Source organism: Diabrotica undecimpunctata, chromosome 1, assembly GCF_040954645.1.
Source record: "Diabrotica undecimpunctata isolate CICGRU chromosome 1, icDiaUnde3, whole genome shotgun sequence".
NCBI lineage: Eukaryota > Metazoa > Arthropoda > Insecta > Coleoptera > Chrysomelidae > Diabrotica > Diabrotica undecimpunctata.
Window position 1 is genome coordinate 45,452,840 of NC_092803.1, and position 23,211 is coordinate 45,476,050.

The 23,211-nt window shown below is 32.4% G+C and overlaps 1 protein-coding gene across 1 annotated transcript in view; it reads right to left on the minus strand.

Moving 5' to 3' along the window:
- The window catches only part of LOC140448839 (venom carboxylesterase-6-like), a 35,996-nt gene extending 13,539 nt beyond the window's left edge, over positions 1-22,457 (minus strand). The window contains exons 1-6 of the mRNA XM_072541961.1: positions 22,308-22,457; positions 11,144-11,295; positions 10,225-10,330; positions 9,984-10,169; positions 9,743-9,928; positions 1,029-1,219 (exon numbers count right to left, since the gene is read on the minus strand). Of these exons, the coding sequence (XP_072398062.1) occupies positions 1,029-1,219; positions 9,743-9,928; positions 9,984-10,169; positions 10,225-10,330; positions 11,144-11,295; positions 22,308-22,347 (861 nt within the window). The 5' untranslated portion in view covers positions 22,348-22,457. The remainder of the gene's footprint in view (positions 1-1,028; positions 1,220-9,742; positions 9,929-9,983; positions 10,170-10,224; positions 10,331-11,143; positions 11,296-22,307) is intronic.
- Positions 22,458-23,211: the final 754 nt, after the last annotated feature.

Genomic DNA, 23,211 nt, shown 5'->3' on the forward strand with positions numbered 1-23,211 from the left:
TTCCTTTTTGTTACGCACAACGAGTGTTTACGCTTTGAATATCAAAACAAAAATGATTTACAAATCTGAGCATCAAATTAGAAATGTTTAGGTACCTAATTCAATAAACTGGGAGATTTTGGAAAATCCCTAAATTAGGAACAAAACTATTAGCCGTTTACCTGCTGTTAAGATACAATAAATTGTAGATATATTTGGGGATTAGATCATAAAATGCAAATGAGCGAACCCTTAGCGATTATCCAATAACTGAATGCCTCAGTGACCGAGACTTTCTAAGAGTGTTGAGGGCTACTTAAATTGATCTACTGTGAAATTGTAAATGTTTTGTACCTGTAGAGATTACGTACTTAGATCATTTCTTGATTAAAATGACTACAAAATTTTATACAAGAATTGAAATAAATTGGTATGTTTAAAAATTTTCAAATACAGTATAAAAATCTGAACTTTTATGCACTTTATGCAAACTTTTATACAAATATGCCAAAATATGAAATATTTGCATAAAATATGCACAATATGCAAAATATGCAATATGCATATTTGCCGAAGTCTACTCATTACTATCGATAAGGCAAACTGGATTTTAATTATATTTAGCCTACGTCTTACTCGTTTAAGTGCTAAAACGGGAATCCTTGGACGATAAATTACGAAATTAAAAAATTTGAATTTCAAATCTGAAAAACTGCAGCGGAAGAAAATGGAGAAAGAACATTTCTAAAGGAGACTGGATCAACTGCAAAATAATTAAAAGTTACACATAACATTCAGATGATAATTTAAAATGGGAAAATATATCCTAAGCTACGTCAGAAGTTAGTATTAATGATAAAAAATTACATTAATAATCGATAATATCAGTATCTTGCAAATTTACCAAAACAGTAAAAAGGGGATGAGCACCATTTCACTCCTCACTCATCAGTTAAAAAATAATGATGCCAATATCAAAGTATAAAAGAAGAAATGAAAACATATAAACAGTTTACCCATTAATAATAAATCTTGTGTATTAAACTTACTTGAAATTGTTTTACAGTATTTACAATCTGTTTTGCTGGCTTTGTTTTCAAACAATTAACCATTTCTTCATTACTTTCTGTTGGACATCCCACAAGAGAAGCTACTTTTTTGGCATGGTTAAGCGGTTCTTCCATCAATACCCAAGGGTTTAAAACACAACCACTTTGGGAAACGCCTCTTGCGAATAAGCCTACAAATGATTCACCAAATTAAAAAAAATTATGGTTTTGATATCAAAATAAATACCCTGCATTTTTATCAGTAAGCATACTTAACAAAAAATATTACTCAAAATTAATTATGTAACTTAAGGGTCATTTCGTCTCATTATGAGGCTAGTTCTAATTACTTTATAGGCGTTTTCCACTAATAATGATCCGATAGGATTGAAAACGTTCTGAAAATTTATAAATCTATTTTGGATAATTTTTAAAAGTTTTTAATACATTTTATACCATTTTCCAAGACATTACATAAAAGACATACTTTATAGTAGGTTTTTTTAAAACTATGGTATACAGCCAACTACTGGGAATTTTGTTTTATTAGTTCTACAAGGGAGTGCTATTTTTAGTTCGTTTCATTCATTTCCAATACTGAGAAATAATTCAAAGCATTCTATAAGAAGGTTAACATCAACAGAAATGAATTCAAGGCAACCACAAGACAATGCAGAAGTCAGAATAGCGACCTATTAACAACAAGGAAAGATGTATTGAACAGATGAGTGGAATACTATAACCAGGCACTTAATATAAAGGAAGAAGAAAATCTGGAAGACGATAAAGATGAGGTAAAGGGAACAGACGAGAAGAAAGATGAACCACCAACGATTCTTAAAGTCAAAATTGCATTTAAAAAACTATACACGGTTCACAATTTGTTGATAGCTCACTACAAGTTTAACCCTAATTAGAAAACTGAAATACAGAGAGGATAGGTCATACGATATAATAGTAAAAACCAACCTAAAACTGACGGTTTAAGACGTTTTCGACTAACCCACCTTATATCTGAAGGAATACAATACCTTATAATCCTATTACGGGGGTATTTTGAATGATTAGAAATGAACGACCAGTGTCGTAGAGTATATGATTGAAACAATTATTTGAACTAAATAAATATATTTTTTAAATTGTACTTATGTAAATTGTATTTTTTAATAAAACTTATTTATTTTATTCAAAAATAAAAAGTTTCTTGCCATTTGTAAAAGATACATTTATTTAATTAAGGAAAAAGGGGCCAAATGTCGCCTGGCAAAATTTCCAATGTGTTTTAAATGTATCCATTATTTTCGAATCGGGAGAAAACTAATAAATATTTTTGAAAAATTTAAACGCAGAATGAAAGATTACATTATTATTCAGGGCAGAAAGTCCCTGAAAACTTCTACAATGTTTATTTTAATATATTATGTAACAGGGGTGAAAATAAAAGAGAAAATATAGTATAATTTTTAATTGAAAATATTGCATGCAAAAGAAACTTTTTATTTATTCTAATATATATATCATTCTGCCTTTAAATTTTTCAAAAATGCTTTTTAGTTTTCTCAGGATTTGAAAAAAAAATGGATACATTTAAAACACATTGAAGATTTTGACAGGAGACATTTTGCGCCTTTCTCCTTTAATACCTTACGATTACAACTACTATTACTTACCTTATATAATTACGATTAGAAAACTATTCAAATTCAAAATAAATAGAATCAACTTCGGAATCCGAGTCGTCTTGAGGGTTAATAATTAGGTTAATAATCTCTACTTATTCTTCTTCAGGTGCCATCTCCGCGGCGGAGGTCGGCAATCATCATAGCTATTCGGACTTTTGAGACGGCTGCTCTGAAAAGTTCATTTGATGTACATCCGTACCACTCTCTCAGGTTGCGCAGCTATAACATTCTACGTCTCCCTATGCTTCTCTTTCCTTGGATCTTTCCCTGCATGATCAGTTGGAGCAAGGTGTATTTCTCTCCACGTGTAATATGTCCGAGATATTCTAATTTTCTTGTTTTTATTGAATTTAAAATTTCCATTTCTTTGTTCATCCTTCTCAGAACCTCTTTGTTTGTGACGTGTTCTGTCCATGATATTTTCAGAATTCTTCTGTACACCCACAGCTCAAATGATTCCAGTTTTCACTACGGTCGCATCAATTATGTTATCAAGATCCCACATTTTTTGTTCTTCTTCTATTACATGTCTTACTGCATCTTTTTAGTTTTGTTTTGTAATATGTTATAAAGACTCGTATAACAATTCACGTACAGCTTGTATTTTATATGACGTATTTTTTCTAGCCACATAACTTTTCATTTGTGCCCAACTCCACTCATTCGTTAGAAGTCTTTTTACTAGTCGTGAATGATAAGGTGCATTATCTAATACTATAATTGAATTTGGTGGTATGTGTTCCATCATTTGCTCAAAATACTCTTCGAAAACATCAGCTGTCATCTCCTCATGATAGTCTTTTGTGCTTTTGGAATGAAATTCCAACAAACCATGATTAACAAATCCTTTTTCACTGCCCATGTAAGAACTTATTAATCTACTGCCTTTACCAGAAGGTGAAGAGATACCAGTAGACCAACCTTCCATAAAGGCTTGCCTGGAGCTTAATATATTTTTATCTGACCAAATTTTTTTTAGAGTATGACCTGAGTTTACCCACGTTTCATCCTGGTAGAAGATGGGCCTTTCTTCAGCCCGGAATTTTCGTATGAATCTTAGATAATTTCTTCTCCAACATCATCTTCTCCTCCCGGTCAATCAAAAGTGATTTTCGGTCTGATGTCTCCCACCGGAACTTTAATTCTTTTAAAACTTGCCACAATTTAGTTCGTCTGATATGAGGCAAATCCGGGTCGTCTCTAACTTCTTGTAAAATTTTGTTTAGGTTTGGTATTTCTTTTTTGAAAAAAAATCCATGAATTTTCCTTCGAATACCATTTTTGGCAAATTCATCAATTTCAGTAGGCTTTTTCCCTCTCTTTAAGTTTTCGTTTGTGTTTGGGTTAGCTATACCGTGTTTTTTTCTTTCTGATAGGAACCTAAGTTTCGAATATAATTATATTATTAAAAATCTAGGGAATTCCATCTTAATTATCTTGCAACGAATAGTACATTCGGATATGAATTCCATGTTTTCTAGTAAAGTGATTAAACGCGAAGATTAGTATTGAAATATCCAAAGAGATAAGGTATTCTTATTTACAAAATTGTTAAAGGTTAAATTCTTATTTTTATTAATATAATATAATAACCAACATTAGTCGTGAAAGTTTTAATTGTTTTTTTGCTAAATATATTAGTATTAAAATATTATCAATATTATATTATATAACAGTATTAAAACATTATATTATTATTTAATGAAAAAACACTATAGGAACGCCTATGATTTACGACCGTTTTATGAGTTTGAGGCATATTTCGTGCTCTCAATAATTTGTGAACAGAGAATAGCCAGAAACAAATCACCCGAAATAGATAATCTCCCAGCTGGATTATAAAAAGAAGGTGCCCCCACCTGAGTGCGCCACTGTGATACCATAATGGCATTACAGCAGCTTATAAGACAGAAATCCCACAAGAAATACGGACACCGAAATCCCTCCCCAATGATTGGAATATTGGAATACTTTGCACAGTACACAACAAAGGAGATGTCTTTGAATGCTCTAACCAGAGGGGAATTACGCTTCTAAATTCAGCGTATAAAATATTTTCCACAGTATTATGTCAACGTATGGCCCCATATGCAGAACGAATAGTTGGAAAAGAAGTTTAGAGTCGTTTAGAATTATCTAAATAAAGAACATACAAAGACGTGGATTATAGACGCAATAAATATTACAAATCCCAAAGAAACCCAAAGAAAAGAAAAATTAGAAACAATGCTTCAAATCCAACAGAAACTGAAAACAAGATAGAAAATGTAAACAGACGCATAAAATCATCAAGTAGACGAGACAAAAATAATCATATTAAAGAAATATGCAAACAACTAAAAGAACACGCCGACCGTCAAGAATCTAGAGAACTCTTTGCCAAAGTAAAATACTTAACTAAATAGTTCAAACCACAAACGCAGATAATTAAAGATAACTTGGGAACGATCATCACCAATCCAGAGGGCATAGTAGCGACATGGAAACAATATTGTGAAATGTTGTTTCATAGTGACCATGAAGACGTGAATCCAGAAGAAATAAATGACGAGAAGGAACCACATATTTTAAAATTGGAAATAGAATCCTCAATAAAAAAATTAAAAACTGGAAAATCTCAAGGAGAAGACGGAATCACGGCGGAAGCACTTAAAGAAATGGGAGACATAGGAATTGAAGTAATGTTCAAACTGTGTAATGAAATCTGGAACACAGGACAATGGTCAGATGATTGGTGTAAGCTCACTTTCATACCCATTTATAAGAAAGGCTCACTAACTGACTGTAATAACTACTGCACTATAGCCCTGATCTCCCATGCAAGTAAAGTTCTGTTAACTATAATTAACGAGAGATTAAAATCAATACTTCTACCACAGATCCAAGAACAATGTGGATTTGTCCCACGAGAACAAATTCTCAATCTCAGAGAAATTTTAGAAAAATCTATAGAATTTAATCTAGAAACATATTTGTGCTTCGTTCACTACTCGAAAGCGTTCGATAATGTAAAGGGGCATAAAATGTGGGGAATACTGAGAGAAATGGGCACCCCCGAACATCTAATATACCTACTGAAACAACTGTATATCAACAACACAGCAAACGTAGAGTCAACAACATATACTCCGATAATTTTAAAATAAAAGCCGGTGTTCGTCAAGGATAGATTATCTCTCCCACGTTATTCAATATATATAGCAAACACATCATGCGCATTGTATTCGACGGATGGCAAGGAGGAGGCCGAAAAATCAGCAATCTCCGCTATGGTGACGACAGTTTAGTACTAGCATCATCGACAAATGACTTTGAATATATCATGAACAGACTAGATACTATTAGTCGTGAATATTTACTTAAAATTAATGTACAGAAGACCAAGGTAATGATAATCGATCGAATTAGAAATAACCAGCCGGAAATACGAAACATGCGGGGTTTGAAGTGGTAAGCCGTTTCAATTATATACTTATATTCTGTTATCACAAACAATGGTGGATGCGAAGAAGAGATACGTCGACGCCTTACAATGGCCAGATCAGCAACGGTTAAACTCACTAAAATCTGGAAAGATACGGACATAACCAGGAACACGAAACTGCGCCTAGTACAGACGCTTATCTTTTCTATCGCTACCTATGCGTCAGAAACTTGGACCATTAAAAAGTCCGACTCACGACGTATAATGGCCTTTGAAATGTGGGTATATCGTAAAATGATATGCGCATACCCTGGACAGCACATCGCACAAATGTCTCAATATTGACAGAACTCGATATCAATACTAGGCTTACCACAGTCAACAACCAAAATATATTGAGGTACTTTGGACACATTACCAGACGAATGAAAGGCATGGAGAGGTTGGTAGTTGAAGGCAAGGTAGATGGTAAAAGAACCCGAGTAAAATCGCCACTCCGATGGTCAGACCAAATAAAGTGCGCTACCGGTTATTCTCTGCCTGAGGCAGCACACCGCGCCCAGCAGAGAGAAGAATGGATAGCAACCATTCGTCAAATACCATAACGTCACCGCATCCTTACGAAGGATAAAGGATAGAGGAGGAAGAGAATTATCTACATTATTTAAGGATATTGATGTTTCCGGTGTCACATTATTTTCAATATTATCTACAGCTGGTGATCTTGTTCTGTAAGAAAAAGGCGAAGTTATTATATCATTAGATTCATGAGATATAAATAATGATAATGTGGATTGAGTTGAATCTAAGTAATCTAATTTAAGTCTCCTCTCTCCCTCACGTCCTCCATAGTCCTCAATACCTCAGTAGTCCATTTTTTTGTGTACTGTTTAGCACAGTTTACCTACAGGATCCCTGCGCTAAACGATGTTTTATAGAACTTCGGTAGTACGTCGGTTAAACGTCGGTTATAAGTTGATTCTGACTTCCAATAGGAGCCTCATCCACTGCTTATTTCAGGTTGTTGACGATCAGGTCTGCTTGAACCTGCTCTAGTTGAGTATCAGGATGTCGTGAGTATACCTCCATGATCTTGAATACTTTTGTGAGATTGTTGCTTAGTCATCTCGTTAGAGTTAATTGGTTTTTAACAACTATTTGTTGCGGGGGTACTGGTATTCTCCCGAGATCTCTTTTTACTCTCGGGTTTTGCTGGGACCATTTGATAAAAGCATGCCCGAGGAAACACATTATTTAGGTATTACCTAATCTCACGGGCATAGCAATGAAATATTTATTTGTTTTTAGCAATAAACGCACCAACTTAGGTATAACACCGTTTTCTAATAAATTAAAGTACGCCGGACCATTTGAGTCTTATTCATTGAAAAAAGGTTTAACTATTTTGTCCCCTATTATTCGATACCCTACATTAAATTTTGCTGGATACTGGAACTGCTATTGCAGCATCTAAGAAGGATTGTTATGAGATCAGTATCTACAACTATGCCGATTTACGTTTCCGTTAATAACAAAAGCGAAAATTTGAGATAATTGAGGCGTCATACTTACTTTTTATATTTATTAATGACGATGTTAGAGATACTGCAAGCACTCCTGACCACGGCGCAGTAGACGAAATTTGGTTTAGTCCTCACTTCCATGCGAAACGAATTGTACCATGCACTGTATAATTCCACTTACAATAGAACCTTTCTGCCTTCAGGTGAATTTGACTCCGCCTTCGCGCAGCTCCATGGTCAGGAGTATTTGAACTATCTTTAACAACTTAAATTTAGGAAACTCACAAAGCTAGCAGTTAATTTTAATTAAGGATGAATTACGTATTATTTTACTAATGATCAATAATGTTTATTTTCAGTTTTTTGAATTATTTTTTGGCATGACTTCCAGATTAAATGCGAGATACAAAAATGTATGTATTTTGCTTTTATGTATTACTTGCAGTGTAATTTTCCTCATCACGATAGATTTACTTGAAAATTTAGATTAAGGTTCCTCTTAACCTCTACTTCACTTTAGGACTTGAACAGAGTTGATTTTACTTTCGGGAGTAAAAAATATATGTTCAAAATAAGTCCGGAAATACATAAACTGACCAATAATAACTAACTTTTATTCTATAGAGTTACTCAAATAACTCGAAAAGTCAATACTTTTCGAGTAATTTGCAAGTTATTTGCAAAAAACACGTTTTCAGGCGATTTTTCACTAATAACTCAAAAAGTAAGTATTTTATCGAATAAATATTCTTAGCAAAAATGTATCTATGAAAAAAAAAAAGGAAAAAAAAAAACAAAAAAAGATGTATCTATGAAGTCTGTAGACCCAGTAGAAGCAGAGTTGTAACTCATGAAAAGTAGGTTCTTATTTGTAATTCCAAACCGAATATTTCTACGTGAAATAATTAAAAAATGGTACACTTTTCGGGGAAAACTTATGGAAATTTTTTTAAAGTGTTTAAAAAAAGCTTAATTTTTGTTGGTTAAAAAAGTTTCTAGCATCAAAACTAAGCGAGTTACGCTCAAAATACAATTGGTCACTTTTTTTGGTAGAAATACATGAAAATCACCCCCTAATTAGCACCGCAAATGAAATTAATCCTTACCACTCTATAAATTACTTTATTTGTGTATTGTTTATATGATCCGTAAGTTTGACCGGTTCAAAGTGCTTATTTTTAAAAAAAATTGGTTTTAAATTAATTTTTTTTGACAAAAATACTTTTTTTAAAATAACTTAAAACGTATTAGTGATACAAAAATCTTAAAATAAAAAATATAGATTCTGCTTTTCTAAACATACTTTTTTTTTGTTTTTCAAAGTCAAAAATTGATGAAGATACGGTACAACCCTTTTAAAAATACCAATTAAAAAAAAAATTTATTTAAATCTTATAGCCGTTAAAAAAACTACAAAATGGTTTTTTAAGCACTTCATAGCTTAAAAGATCACCCAGTTATGAGTAAAAACCAATTACATATTTTAGGAGATATCAGAACACGTATAATGGAGCATTGTAATACACACATTGTACTATTAAGGCACAGACATACTTTCACCCATCTTTACAAACTAATAAGGATTGTTTTAAGTTGAAATAAATTTATTTAATTATTATAATTATAGTTTCAATAAATAATTATAATTTATTGTAATTATAGTTTCAATGAAAAAAAAAAAAAACTAAAACTATTCGAATTACTTGAATTTACAATTATATAATTTTTTTCTAATACGGGTAGTTTTCACGCCTAAAAAATAAAAATCGAATAACGGCACAAGTCCAAAAGTAAAGTGGAGGGTAAGTAGAACCTGAATCCCAATTTTTATGCAATTCGGTAGTGACATGGAAAATTAACGGTATGTCTTTTAGGAGACGCAAATAGAAATTAAAGAGAAGTTTTTAGAGTACTTAAAAAGTATTATGCCTACCGCCCTTCTATTACAAGAAATAAATAAAGGAAAACATACTGAATCACTTCACTAAAAAATTGATAGGTTTGTTTCCAATATAAGTGGGCTACATTTCATAAATAAATACATTATTATACATAATCTCCTTTTTTGATCTTATTATAAATTACCTTTCGAATGTGGCGTTATAAAATGTGTATGTACACTCGCCCCTCCAGCAGACATACCCATAAGAGTTATGGAATCAGGGTTTCCTCCGAAATACTCTATGTTGTCTTTCATCCATTTTAGGGCTAAAATTTGATCTCTCATTCCATTATTTCCAGGTACTACATTATCTTCGGTACTCAAAAAACCTGTAATTGAAAATAAATAACAATAAATAAATAAATCCGAGTAGTTTCTTCTTACCTAGTGGCCCCAAACGGTAGTTTATTGTAATATAAATAACGTCTCTATCCATGATTATTTCTGGACCAAACATTCCTCCATGGTTAAACATAAAAGCACCTCCATGGATGTAGAAGAGCACGTTTAACTTCTTTGATGACTGTTTTTTTGGAGTATAAATGTTAACGTATAGGCAGTCTTCATCCCCTGAAATAGGTTTCGATAAATAACATGATTAATACACTCCTAAAGTTTAAGTTACCTGATACCATATCTTGCCCCTCTGGGGTCATATGATCGTACTGAATACATCGAAATATTGTTTTTGCCTTCCATATTCCGGTCCACGGTTTTACTGGAACAGGTTTCTAAAATATTGCAGTATTGAATAATGGTAGAAAACAAAGTAAAACCAAAAACAGGTGGTTTCAGCGGCCAATGTTTTGAAATATTGAATTGTCTTCTTGTTCTGAAATAATTTTTTCTAGACATTTCGACTATAAGACCACAAAGCCAATGGAAAACTTAAGGACAGAGTATACTGAAAACCAATGTACAAGGAACGTTACTTCATCCAAAATTCAAATAAAAGTTGAACTTGACAAAGAAATCATGCGCCTCAAAGAAGAGGTTTAATTAAAATCTTAACAAAATGATTTTGGGGACGAATTAAAATGTCTAGAAAAAGCATTAACATATAACGAAATGCTCCAAGGGATAATAAATCATTTATAAGTAAGAAAAGAGACCAAAAAATCAAAACCAAAAGGTAAAGCATTCTATTGCTGTACTAAATTCAAATCACATATTTTAGAGCATACTTCCTCAAGAAAACCCCCAAATTTTATTAAAAGAAACACATGAGCTACGTCGAACCTCACACTACTATCCTTGAACGTTCAGAGAAGCTATCGAAATATCCTATTAACTTTAATTAAATATTCTACTCGTGACATATTTTATAATTATTAATAATTAATATTAATAGTAAAGAAGATGTTCTGCATCTTAACAGGATGTGAATCTTAGTGCTATGAAATAGAAAACACCTTCTCAGATGCACCAAAAATTCTAGTATCGGTTAGGGCCAACCGAAATATTCTAACGTTTCTATTGCCTTTGTAAAATACTCTTATCTGATATATAAAAAAAACTTATTATAAATAATCTATTAAATTTACCTCAAATCTTAAATCACCAACTGGTGGACTGGCATATGGAATACCTTCAAATGCATTAAATTCCTTTCCGTTGACGGTCTTTTTAACGTATCCCTCGACCACTCCTAGTGGAAGAGTAACTGTTGGTGGGGGAGAGTCCTTGCATATTACCACTGGAAATAAGAGACAGTATAAGATTCTTTAGTTGTATCGCTTTATGATTACACTCCGGCATCTTATACAATAGACTTCCTTACACCAGACTGATAGTCTGTTTTAATATTTAATGTGTAATATTTATGTTGTAGTACTTTATTTTTTCTACCTCTTGTACTTCTAATAAAGATAAAGATTTTGGCTGTTTCACGTTTCACGCGACCGTCGACCAGTCAGAGAAATGTCAACCTCACCTGCACGCGTGATGATCTTGATTCTGGTCATCCGGTGCATCCTTCTAGATAACAAACGAGGCACTGACGTCCGAATGATTGTCGGTATAAGCAATCCCCCACTTACCTACCAACGGCTTCGGGAGGATGAGTTGGTAAGTGGTAGGGCAACCTTTTGTCCTAGGGTTGGGAAACTGGCCCTAAAGGCGGATGCACCGAGATCTAGGTCAACGGCGTAAGGATGTAGAAAGCAAAGAGAAACCACTACATTAAAGATCCATATGGATATCTCTTGTACATCTATCATGGCTACATTTTTGAGAGTGAAGACTACTGTATATCGGAGTGAAGATCCGGCAGGGGGGAAATAACAACACAGAACCACGGGGCCTTCCAGGTCGTTAGCAAGCGAAACCCCCAAGTAAAAGGAAAGGATGCGCCTAGAAAAATTTAACAGTCTACTAAAATATGCACCTGGAACGTCAAGACCACTTACGAAGCAGGCAAAATTTATAATGCCATCCATGAAATGGAAAGACTGAATATCGATATAATCAGGCATCAGTGAAATGCGATGGCCTGATGCCGGAAAATGTCAAATAAACGAGCACCAAGTACATTACTCTGGAAATTCAGAAGATCAACATAAGCATGGCGTCCTAATAATTTTAAATAAACAAATAAACAAATACGTTACGAACTTTCTTCCAATATCCTAGAGAATCATGCTCATTCAATTGGATTTATTCCCAGCAAAAACCAACATAATCCAAATATACGCACCCACAGCAGACAAATCAGACGAAGTAATAGAGGCTTTTTATTACGATTTAAGGAAAGCCCTAAGTAAGTTAAAAACCAATGAAGTAACGCTAGTTATGGGTGACTTTAATGCCAAAATCGGTAAGGGTAGTTATGGTGAAGTAGTAGGTTCATGGGGTCTGGGTGAGCGAAATGAGAGAGAAGAACGCCTATTCACATTTGCTACAGAAGAAGAGTTGGTAATCACCAATACACTCTTCAAATTACCACACAGAAGTTTGTACACATGGCGCGGTGACACGCCGGAAAATCTCATAAGAAACCAGATTGACTACATTTTATTAAATAAAAGATTCAAAAACTCAATAACATCAGTGAAAACCTACCCTGGTGCAGATATTAAGTCAGACCATAACCCACTTGTCGCCAAGTTTCGTCTGAAATTTAAAAAAAAATCCACAAACCTAATCCTATAAAATACCATCTCAAACAACTAAGAGATGAAGACATAAAGCAAGAAGTAAAGGGAATATCTGAAGAACAACAGACAAAGTCAGAAGTATTTAATGATGTTGACACAGAAATAAACCACTTAAAAAACTTTGGGAAGGAAATATTAGACCAATACCTGTGACCGAAAAAGACACGACCGACGGTATATTACGGATGATGGACAGAAGAAGAGAATCCAAGCGGAAAGACTACGTTGCATATCAATTTCTAGACAAAAAGATAAAAAAAGCTGTTAGATAAGCTAAAAATAGAAATCTGGAAGAGCAGTGTGAAGAAAGCGAGATATTGGAACGTAACACGATTCCTCAACCTCCACAAAAAGATCAAAGAAGCAGCAGGCATCTATAAACCAAAAGGGCCGGGATACTTAACAGATGTTCAAGGAAATCCAATAGTTGATATTAAAGAAACAAAAAAAAATATGGATGAACTATGTGACAATAACATTTGAAGACGGTAGGAATGTCACCATCACACAAAATAAAAATGACGATACCGGACCAACTATTCTCGAAGCGGAAGTAGAAGCTGCTATAAACAACATTAAGGAGGGAAAAGCCGCAGGACCAGACGAGTTCTGCTCAGAATTTTTGAAAATTATGATAAAGACGAAGTAAAAAGACTTACCTTGATCTTCAACAATATATACCAAAGTGGAAAAATACCCCAACAGTGGCTAAGATCAACTTTTATAACAATCCCTAAAAAACCGAATGTCAAAAAATGTAAAGACTATCGAATAATAAGCCTTATGAGCCATCTCCTGAAAACTTTTTTAAAAATTATACATAAAAGAATATATAAAAAGTGTGAAGAACACATGACAAACACACAATTCGGCTTCAGGAATGCATTGGGTACTCGAGAGGCCCTTTTTACAATACAAGTTCTCTTTCAAAGATGTAGAGACGTGAATTGTGATATATATGTGTGTTTTGTTGATTACCAGAAAGCGTTCGATAGAATAAAACATGACGAACTGATGAAGATATTAAATTCAATTGGTCTAGATAGCAAAGATCGCCGTATAATAAACAATATCTATTACGAACAAACTGCAGCTGTTAGAGTTAGGGATCAGTTAACAGACGACATAAAGATAAAAAGAGGTGTGCGACAGGGATGTATATTGTCCCCATTATTGTTCAATACATATTCAGAGCACATTATGAACCTAGCGCTAACGGATATAGACGAGGGAATACTTATAAACAGAGAACGATTGAACAACATAAGATACGCTGATGATACTGTCATTTTTGCAGACAGTCCTGAAGGTCTGCAGACACTTGTCTCCAGGGTGGCAGAAGTAAGTAGCAGGTTTGGGCTTTATTTTAACATAAAAAAACCAAATATATGGTTATAAGCAAAAATAGGATACCACCTGGTCAATTACTAGTTAACCAACAACCTATAACACAAATCACCAACTTTTGTTATCTGGGTGCAGACCTGGGTGAAATTAAGATAAGGATCGAGAAGGCAAGTTGAGCTTTCGTCAAAATTAAACAGATTTTACAAATAATTTTTCACCCAAAAGTTAATAGATAATACGTAAAAATATGTGCGTTTCAAGTTCATCCATACCCCATCGATTTTAAATGATTACTGATTACCGCTACCGATATCGTTCTGTGCTCTTCACTCAAATGTGAGCTACGGCTTCCCTTACTTTTACACTGCATTAAAGATTTCCTGGAGAAATCACTGCATTAAAGATCCCTAAGTATATCTCAAGAAAAAATACTAATGGAGAGTCAAAACAAAACGGCCCCGAGTGCCTGTCGTCCCTTAAATAGGACAGGGATGCGAAGCATCTTCGGACGAAAAAACAAAATAAATATAATAGAGGATTTGAAATAGAGACACTTGGCCTCAGCGAAGTAAGATGGCCCAGTGCTGGACAATGCTATTATAACGACATTGTTCTTTAGTACTCGGGTAGCAGTACTAAGGATCACAAAAATGGTGTAGGAATCATGATTAAAAAAACACTATAATTGTATGTCTCTAACATTATTCCCTATAATGAAAGAATAATAATGTTACTGGTGAAAACCAGTAAACATGATCCCAATAAACATAAGAATAATTCAAATTTATGCCCCAACAAGGGAAAGTAGAAGATATTGTAGGGAATTATGGTCTAGGATTAAGAAACGAACGAGGAGACTGATTAGTTCAATAATGTCAAGAGAAAGAACTAGTCATCACAAACACCTGTTATCAATTACCAACAAGGAGACTTTATACATGGAGTGTACCAGGAGACCACGAAAATAATCTGATAAGAAACCAAATCGATTACATTCTCGTTAACAAAAGATTTAGAAATGGGATAAAAAGCGTGAAAACATATCCTAGTGCTAATGTAGACTCCGACAACAATTTACTTCTTGCCAACGTTAACATTCAATTGAGAAAACAACAGAAAAAAAAGTAAAATTGAGACTGGATTTGTCAAAGATTGAGGGTGAAAAATGTCAACAACAAATAAATAAAGCAATCATATCAGCATTTACAGAGAAACAGTGCCTGGAACGAAATGAAAGCGGCAGTACTTAACGCTGGGGAAACGTTTATGGGTAGAAAAGAACCAAGTGCCAAATAAGACTGGGTGACACCAGATATTATAAAGCTCATAGAAGAAAAACGAAAATACGGAAATACAAATAAATAAAAATACAAGCAAATGAAGAAATGAGTAGAAACGCAGATCAAGGAAGTTAAAGAAAGCTGGATAGATGAAAATTGCAAAGAAATAGAAGAATTTAATATGAAATACGACACATATAATCTACATAAAAAACTAAAAGAAATTACGGGTAATACATGGAAAAGAATACCACAAGTCATAAGAAACTGCAATGAAGATCTTCAATTATCAGAAGATAAACAACAAACTTGGGAGTCCAGGTCCTGATGAAATTCCAATAGATATATTAAAAATTTAATGACGAAAATACTGAGTGTCTAACTAAATTATTTAATAAAATATACGATGGTCAAATTCCTGAAGAATGATTAAAATCTATCTTTTTACTCTTACTCAAGAAAAATAATCCTAAATCTTGCAATGAATAGCCATTAATTAGCCTCATGAGCCACACTTTAAAAATACTACTCAAAGTTATTCAACAGCGTATATATATATATATATATATATATATATACTCATACATGCATTGAAACACATAGACCTAGATCCCAAGGATATTATTTTAATCAAAAATTTATACCAGAATAAAACCAAGTAGAAATTCATAGAGGAACCAGACAGGAAGGTGTGCTGTCGCCACAATTATTTAATGTGTAGTCCCACCTAATATTTCAGGAGGCACTATGGGAAAAAACTGAAAGTGTAAGGATTGGAGGGAGCATCATTAATAACATAAGATTTGCAGGCAATACTGCAATCGTGGCAAAAAATATAGAAGATTTACAAATTCCTATATAACTAATTAAGAGAGAAAGCAAAAGATGGGACTAACAATGAATATAGATAAAACCAAATACATGGTGATCTCGAAACTCCCTGTTGACAACATACATCTAACATTGGAGGGTAAACCGTTAGAGAGGGTCGACAAGTATAAATACCTCGGAGCAATTATAAACTCACATTTAGACCAAGATGAGGAGATAAAGGTCAGAATTGAAATAGCTCGAAAAGGATTTATAAAATTTATACAAGTCAATGTTTACAAATAAGAAATTGATTATGGTAATCAGATTGAGGTTCATCGAATGATATGTATGGTCACAACTGCTATATGGAGTAGAAGCTTGGGCTCTAAAAGCCCAATCCGTAAAAAAATTAGACGCATTCGAAATTTGTCTACATAGGCTTAGTCTAAAAATTACTTGGACTGCAAAAGTCTCACACGAAGAAGTGTTACGACGAGTTGGACATGGAAAAAAAGCTTATGATCACAATTAAAATAAGAAAAACATCGCCACATACTTCGAAACGATAAATACTCTCTTCTGCACGTCATCATGCAAGGAAGAGTAGAGAGAAGAAAAGGCTTGGGAAGAAAGAAGAAATCTTGACTGAGAAATATCAGATATTGGACTAACCTTAGTATTGAACAGATATTTCAAGTTGTAAAATAAAGGGAAGCGTTTAAAGAAGTAATCGCCAACCTTAGTTAGAAGACGGCACCATAAGAGGAAGAAGGTAATATGGAATGGTTACTGTTTGACCTAACCTTGAGAAACATAATACTAAATGATCAGATAAAATGAAAAATGGCGGAGATCACAAGAAAGAATTTTAAATGTGCTTAGATTTTGAAGAGATTTGCTTAAAAGGAATTTGCTTAGATGCATGTCAGGTATATTATAGTTTGGTGTCATGATCAGAACGCCCTGTCTTTGAACTAATTAAAATCAGATAACAAAAAGTAGAAACAGATTGGCAAATAAAGAATACCATATTATCTTAATGCGAGAATATTTAACCTACTCTGTTTTCACTTTAGCCCAGTCTGGTTATGCAACAATCATCGATTTCACGGCAAAATTTTTCGCAGATATCTGAAGCTTTTAAGACATAGGTGGGGGTTACTAGATGACGAATAGATGAAAAAATACTCGTATTTTTACCTTGCATTTTTTTTAAACAATAATTTATAGCCACAATTTTTATTTTTTGTCTATAAGTTTTTTCCCTTATATTTTACATAACAATATTTACATAATTTTTTTATATCAAGAATATCTTTATTTTCCCGTTCTTTAAATTAAAATTGATAAATAATTTACGGAGATATTTGCAAAAAAGCAGTATTTTTGCACTAATTTATAAATTTTATTAATTTTTTTATTTACTAAATAAAATGTTATTAATACAGCTTATGCTTTCTCTTATGAAATACAAGTAGCCCAGAGTGTTTAAAAAAATGGTCGAAAATTTTTTATGACAAATAGATGAAAAAGTACTCGTATTTTTACCTTGCGTATTTTTTTAACAATAATTATGGTCAAAATTTGATTTTTTGTCTATAAGTTTTTTCACTTATATTTTACATATCTTTATTTTCCCGTTTTTTAAATTAAAATTGATAAATAGTTTACGGAGGTATTTGCAAAAAAGCAGTTTTTTTGCACTAATTTATAACTTTTTTTATTAACAAAATAAACATTTGAACATCGAGGAATTACCGTCTTTTAAATCTGTGCGAAATTTACCCTCGATCGGTCAAATGGTTTAAAAGGTATTTAATTTATTTATCCCTGAGGCTAAATATTTAAACTCTTGAACTTGCTCTATTAATGATGCTAGACACATTTAGCAAATTTCATAGGGTTCTTTAAGACTTAAACTATCTCAGAAGTTAAATGCATATTGCGTTTTCATCGAAATTATTTACAAAATAAACGTTTAAAAAAGGGGTCTGCCGCAGTATTAATAATGATGACATAATTTTCACCTCCCCCGGAAATCTCGAAAAATCCCGGAAAATCAACATATATTTTTTTTCATTCCATATCAATAATGTAATAATACCTATATATTTTATAAATTAAATTTCAGGTAATTTTTTACACATTATATTATTATACTCCTTATATTAATTATAATTATGGTGATTTTCCGGGATTTTTCGAGATTTCCGGGGGGGGGGTGGGTTTTAGGGAGGGATGTGAAAATTATGTCATCAAATACTGCGACAGACTATTCCAGTCAAATTAAAAAAAAAACAGTAAGTTTTTTACGAAGAATTTCAAATGGACTCAATTTTTCCGAGGTTTGCCATATTTCCCAACCAGTGAAAATAATAATAACAAGAGGCTTCTAGATGTAAAGGAAGCCGAGATAATGGAAATTTTTCTTACGTGTTTCAATTTGAAGTTCCGATCTCGAAAAAAAGAGGAGCTGAAACAGTTATCCCCTCCACTTTTCTATGTCGATCTTTCGAAAGTACTATCGTTTCGAAGGGCTGTAAGTTTCGAAAAATTGGATGAATTTTATGGTTGTACGTACAAAACTGTAACTTGAAAAATATGGTTCTGAAGCTATTTTCTTGTGGCATTTTAAATTAATTACTATTTAAATGGGAATAAGCCACAATTAAAGGTTAAAATACGTTTATTGACGTTTCAATTTCCACTTCGGAAATCGTACTCAAAATACAAACATTAGTAAATTAAACAAATTTTTTTTTTGAAAAATATAGAAGTTATTACAATTGTTTATAAGTAAAAAACAGCCATCTTTTTCAAACGTTTATTTTGTAAATAATTTTGATGAAGACGCAATATACATTTAACTTCTGAGATAGTTTAAGTCTTAAAGAATCCTATGAAATGTACTAAATGTGTCTATAGTATATTTGAAGAATAAGCTGGAGTAAATTCTCAGAATACTAATCTTCGCACCTCGAAATACATAGGCGTGCACATCTTCTAACTAAAACGTAATCTTAAAAGAAAAGTTTGCCTTAAATTTATTTGGATATTTAGAACAAAGTAATCCAATCCAATACTGGTTTAAAATAAAAAGATATACATAAAAAGAATAAAAATTCTATTATTTGTGAAACATACAGTTAATATAAAATAATAAAATACAATAAATTATACTGAAACGTAAAATACATACAGAAAAACTGTAAATTTTTATATATTCCTATTAATAAATAATAATATTCTTAATACTAATAATATTGGAAATAAGAATGAAAATTATATTAGCAATAAAAAATAAATAAAAAATAAACAATGAAGTTGTCGGCAATTAGTTCAAATGTAAAATAAACTTCTGAGCTACAGTTTAAAGTTAAGCTTCCTCATATTCTGTTTCAGACGAAGTGTTATCCGATCCGGGATGAATTATTATAGGTTCTATACTGCTATCTATTATATGATCAAGCTTCCACATATTTTTCTCAATATCCATAACGTGATTAATACATTTTTGCCAATGTTCAGTCGTTACTTCGGATATTGATTTATGAAAAAGAATAGTAACATCTGACAATTTAAAAGTTGTATTATTTCGAGCAACATTACTTTTAACTTCGGCCCATACTAATTCAATCGGATTTAGCTCGCAATGATACGGTGGTAGGCGAAGTATTTCAATTCCTCGTTTTTTGGCTATTTCCTCAATGACATATTTTTTATAATTTTGTTTATTAATTTTAGCAAGCTCTAATAATTCTGCTTTTGTCATTGTATCGTCAAAGATTAAATTCTTAGAAGTTAACCACATTGCAATTTCATCTTTCCTCCATTGAGTAGTTGGTAAACGTTCAACTAATCTAGAGTGGTAACTTGCATTGTCCATCACAATAACTGAATTTTTAGGTATGAATTCAATCATCTGTTCGAAATATTCTTCAAACACGTCTCCGTTCATCTCTTCGTGATAATCACAGGTCTTTTTTGATTCAAACAAAAGTAAACCCTCCTTAAGAAATCCATTCATACTACCTATATGGGTAACAATTAATCGTCGACCTTTACCTGTTGGTTCCTTGAAACCAGGTGAATATCCTTCCAGAAATGCTTGTCGACATGTTTTTATAGTTTTGTCTTTCCAAACTCTCCCTACAGTATGACCTTCATTAACCCACGTTTCATCTAAATAATAAATGTTCTTATTTTCTGTCCTCATTTTTTTTATTTTTCTGAGGTAGTCTCGTCTCCAACACACAATTTCTTCGGAATCGATAAGCATTGACTGTCTGCCCACTTTTTCATACTTAAAGTTTAACTCATGCAAAACTTTCCAAAGTTGGTCTCTACTTATTGTGGGTAAATCGGGATCGTCGGTAATGGCTTGTAAAACTTTATCTAAAGTTGGTATTTGTTTGTTAAAAAAAAATGAGTGGACCATTCTACGAATTGCATTTTTGAAGAATTCATCCACATTCACTTTCGACAATTTTGGTCTTCCTGGTCTCGGTTTGGGTGGCGTTATACCAGCTGATTTTTCCTCTTTTAAAATGTTATATACAGTTGATTTTGAATATCCCATTACTTTAGACGAAATTTCAACTATACTATCAACAGTATTGGAAGGATTGTGTTGCTTAAAATAATTGTAGACGTTAAGGATAACACTCTTTTCGTTAAGTGATAAATGATTCAACTTTAATTTTTTAACTGGTGTATAATCACACGTTAATTCCATATTCTATAAACTCACTATTCACTCTTGCAAAAAACAACTGTGTCAGATCTCTTCACTCGCTTATAATCGACTAAACAAAAATTTTCTGATATTAATGAATGACTATTTAAAGACCATTAACCATTTTATTAATCATTGGTTTTCCAAACAAAATCGAAATTTATACTATTTAAGATAGCGTTCACATTTATCAGAAACCATCTTTCGCTAATCGACTTTTTCTATCTAATCTATCAAAAGACCATTAACTAAATACCTGTGTATTTTAAGAGTTTCTTTATTTCTTGTTATTTAATGGGTCATTATCATAACGACAAAAATAACCATAAATAACGTTACTAAAATAAACAGATTTATATAAATATAATATGCTTTGAAAATGGTTTAAATATCTAACAAACCGAAACAAATAATGTAATACCCTTAAAGTACGTCTGTGACCAGCTGAAAAAACCCTAGCCTACACAGTTCTAACAATAGCAGGTATTTAAATTTTACGATAGTCCATGTGACATGGAAAAATTTCTATCTAAATAGTCAAACCCAACGTAAAATAAGCTAAAATATTGACGTTGTACGAAAAGCACACGTACTAAAATATGCTTAACAATTTAGTTTTTTTTTCTGAGAATTTACTCCAGCTTATTCTTCAAATATACTATAGCATCAGTAATAGAGCAAGCTCAATAGTTTAAATATTTAGCCTCAGGGATAAATAAATTAAAACTTTTAAACTATTTGACCGATCGGGGGGAAATTTCGCACAAATTTAAAAGACGGTAATTCCTCGATGTTCAAATGTATTAATAACATTTTATTTTGTTAATTAAATATAAACTTAAATTATTAAACATAAATTAGTGCAAAAAAACTGCTTTTTTGCAAATAACTCCGTAAACTATTTATCAATTTTAATTTAAAAACGGGAAAATAAAGATATGTAAAATATAAGTGAAAAAACTTATAGACAAAAAATCAAATTTTGACCATAATTATTGTTAAAAAAATACGCAAGGTAAAAATACGAGTACTTTTTCATCTATTTATCATAAAAATTTTTCGACCTTTTTTTTAAACACTCTGGGCTACTTGTATTTCATAAGAGAAAGCATAAGCTCTTTAAGGGCGATAATGGACTGGATAAATAAAGTAGAAAATCAAGAACACCGAAAGTACAGTAGATGGAGCATGAAGAAAAAGACATAAGGGAGGTTGTAAAACTTAATCATAATGAGTTAATCTATTAACATAATATTTTTCGTAAACATATTTTGAACGGTATGAATACAAATAAAATAAATAAATTTTATCTGCAAATGCAGTAATCCATATTAAAATTTTTATATGAATGTCAACAAAAATTTAATATTTTACTCACCTACTAGAACAAAAACAAACGTTAAATAAAAAAGAAGCATCTTCTGTAATTATATGTTAACTGTCGATGCCAGACCATATATGTCTATATTTAATAGCCGTACTATCTTATCACAGTGTTGAAAAAACACTAGATCGTATAAAGAAGAATTTATTATTAAACAAGTTTTATACAGCCTGTCTCACTATACTGAAACCATGTGGAACTTTTATTTATTTAATTATACTTATACCCCATAAAAGTTTTGCGGAGTTCGCAACCTAAAATTTAACGGGCGGGCATGTTTTCACCGCTGAAGTACCTGAGGGTCTTAAAAGTACCCTTGTTTTGGACGCTGCCGGAAGGATTATCGCAGGTACCAGATATTAGATATAATTAGGGTTTAATGATGGTCATTGAAATTTACTTAGTTACTAGTTATTAGTTTGTCAGAGAATAGTGAAAAGTGAACATGGAAATTTCAACGTTAGTAAGTACCTAATCGTGGTAAAATTTTGCTCAAAGTGAACAGTTTTACTTTTTCTCAAGATAAAGTACTAAAATCGGGAGAAACGTATTGGAGGTGCGTAAAACGGTCGTGTAAAGCAAAGATATTCACGAAAGGGCCAGAAAAGTTAGTGATCCGAAGTAATCTAGAAGATAATCACGAGTGTGATATCAAGACGCTTAATAGACAGATTGTGCGTAGCAATGCCAAAAGGAAGGCTAAGGATAATTTGACCGAAAGGTCGTCCAAAATCATACATAGTGCGTTAAAAGAAAATGTAGATTGCTTGAGCCACATCAAGCAAGTTAATTTAATACGAAATCAAATATACAGTGAACGGCGAATGGCTCAACCGAAACTGCCCAAAAGTAAAGAAGAAACTATTGCTGCGGTAAATATTATGAATATCAAAACACT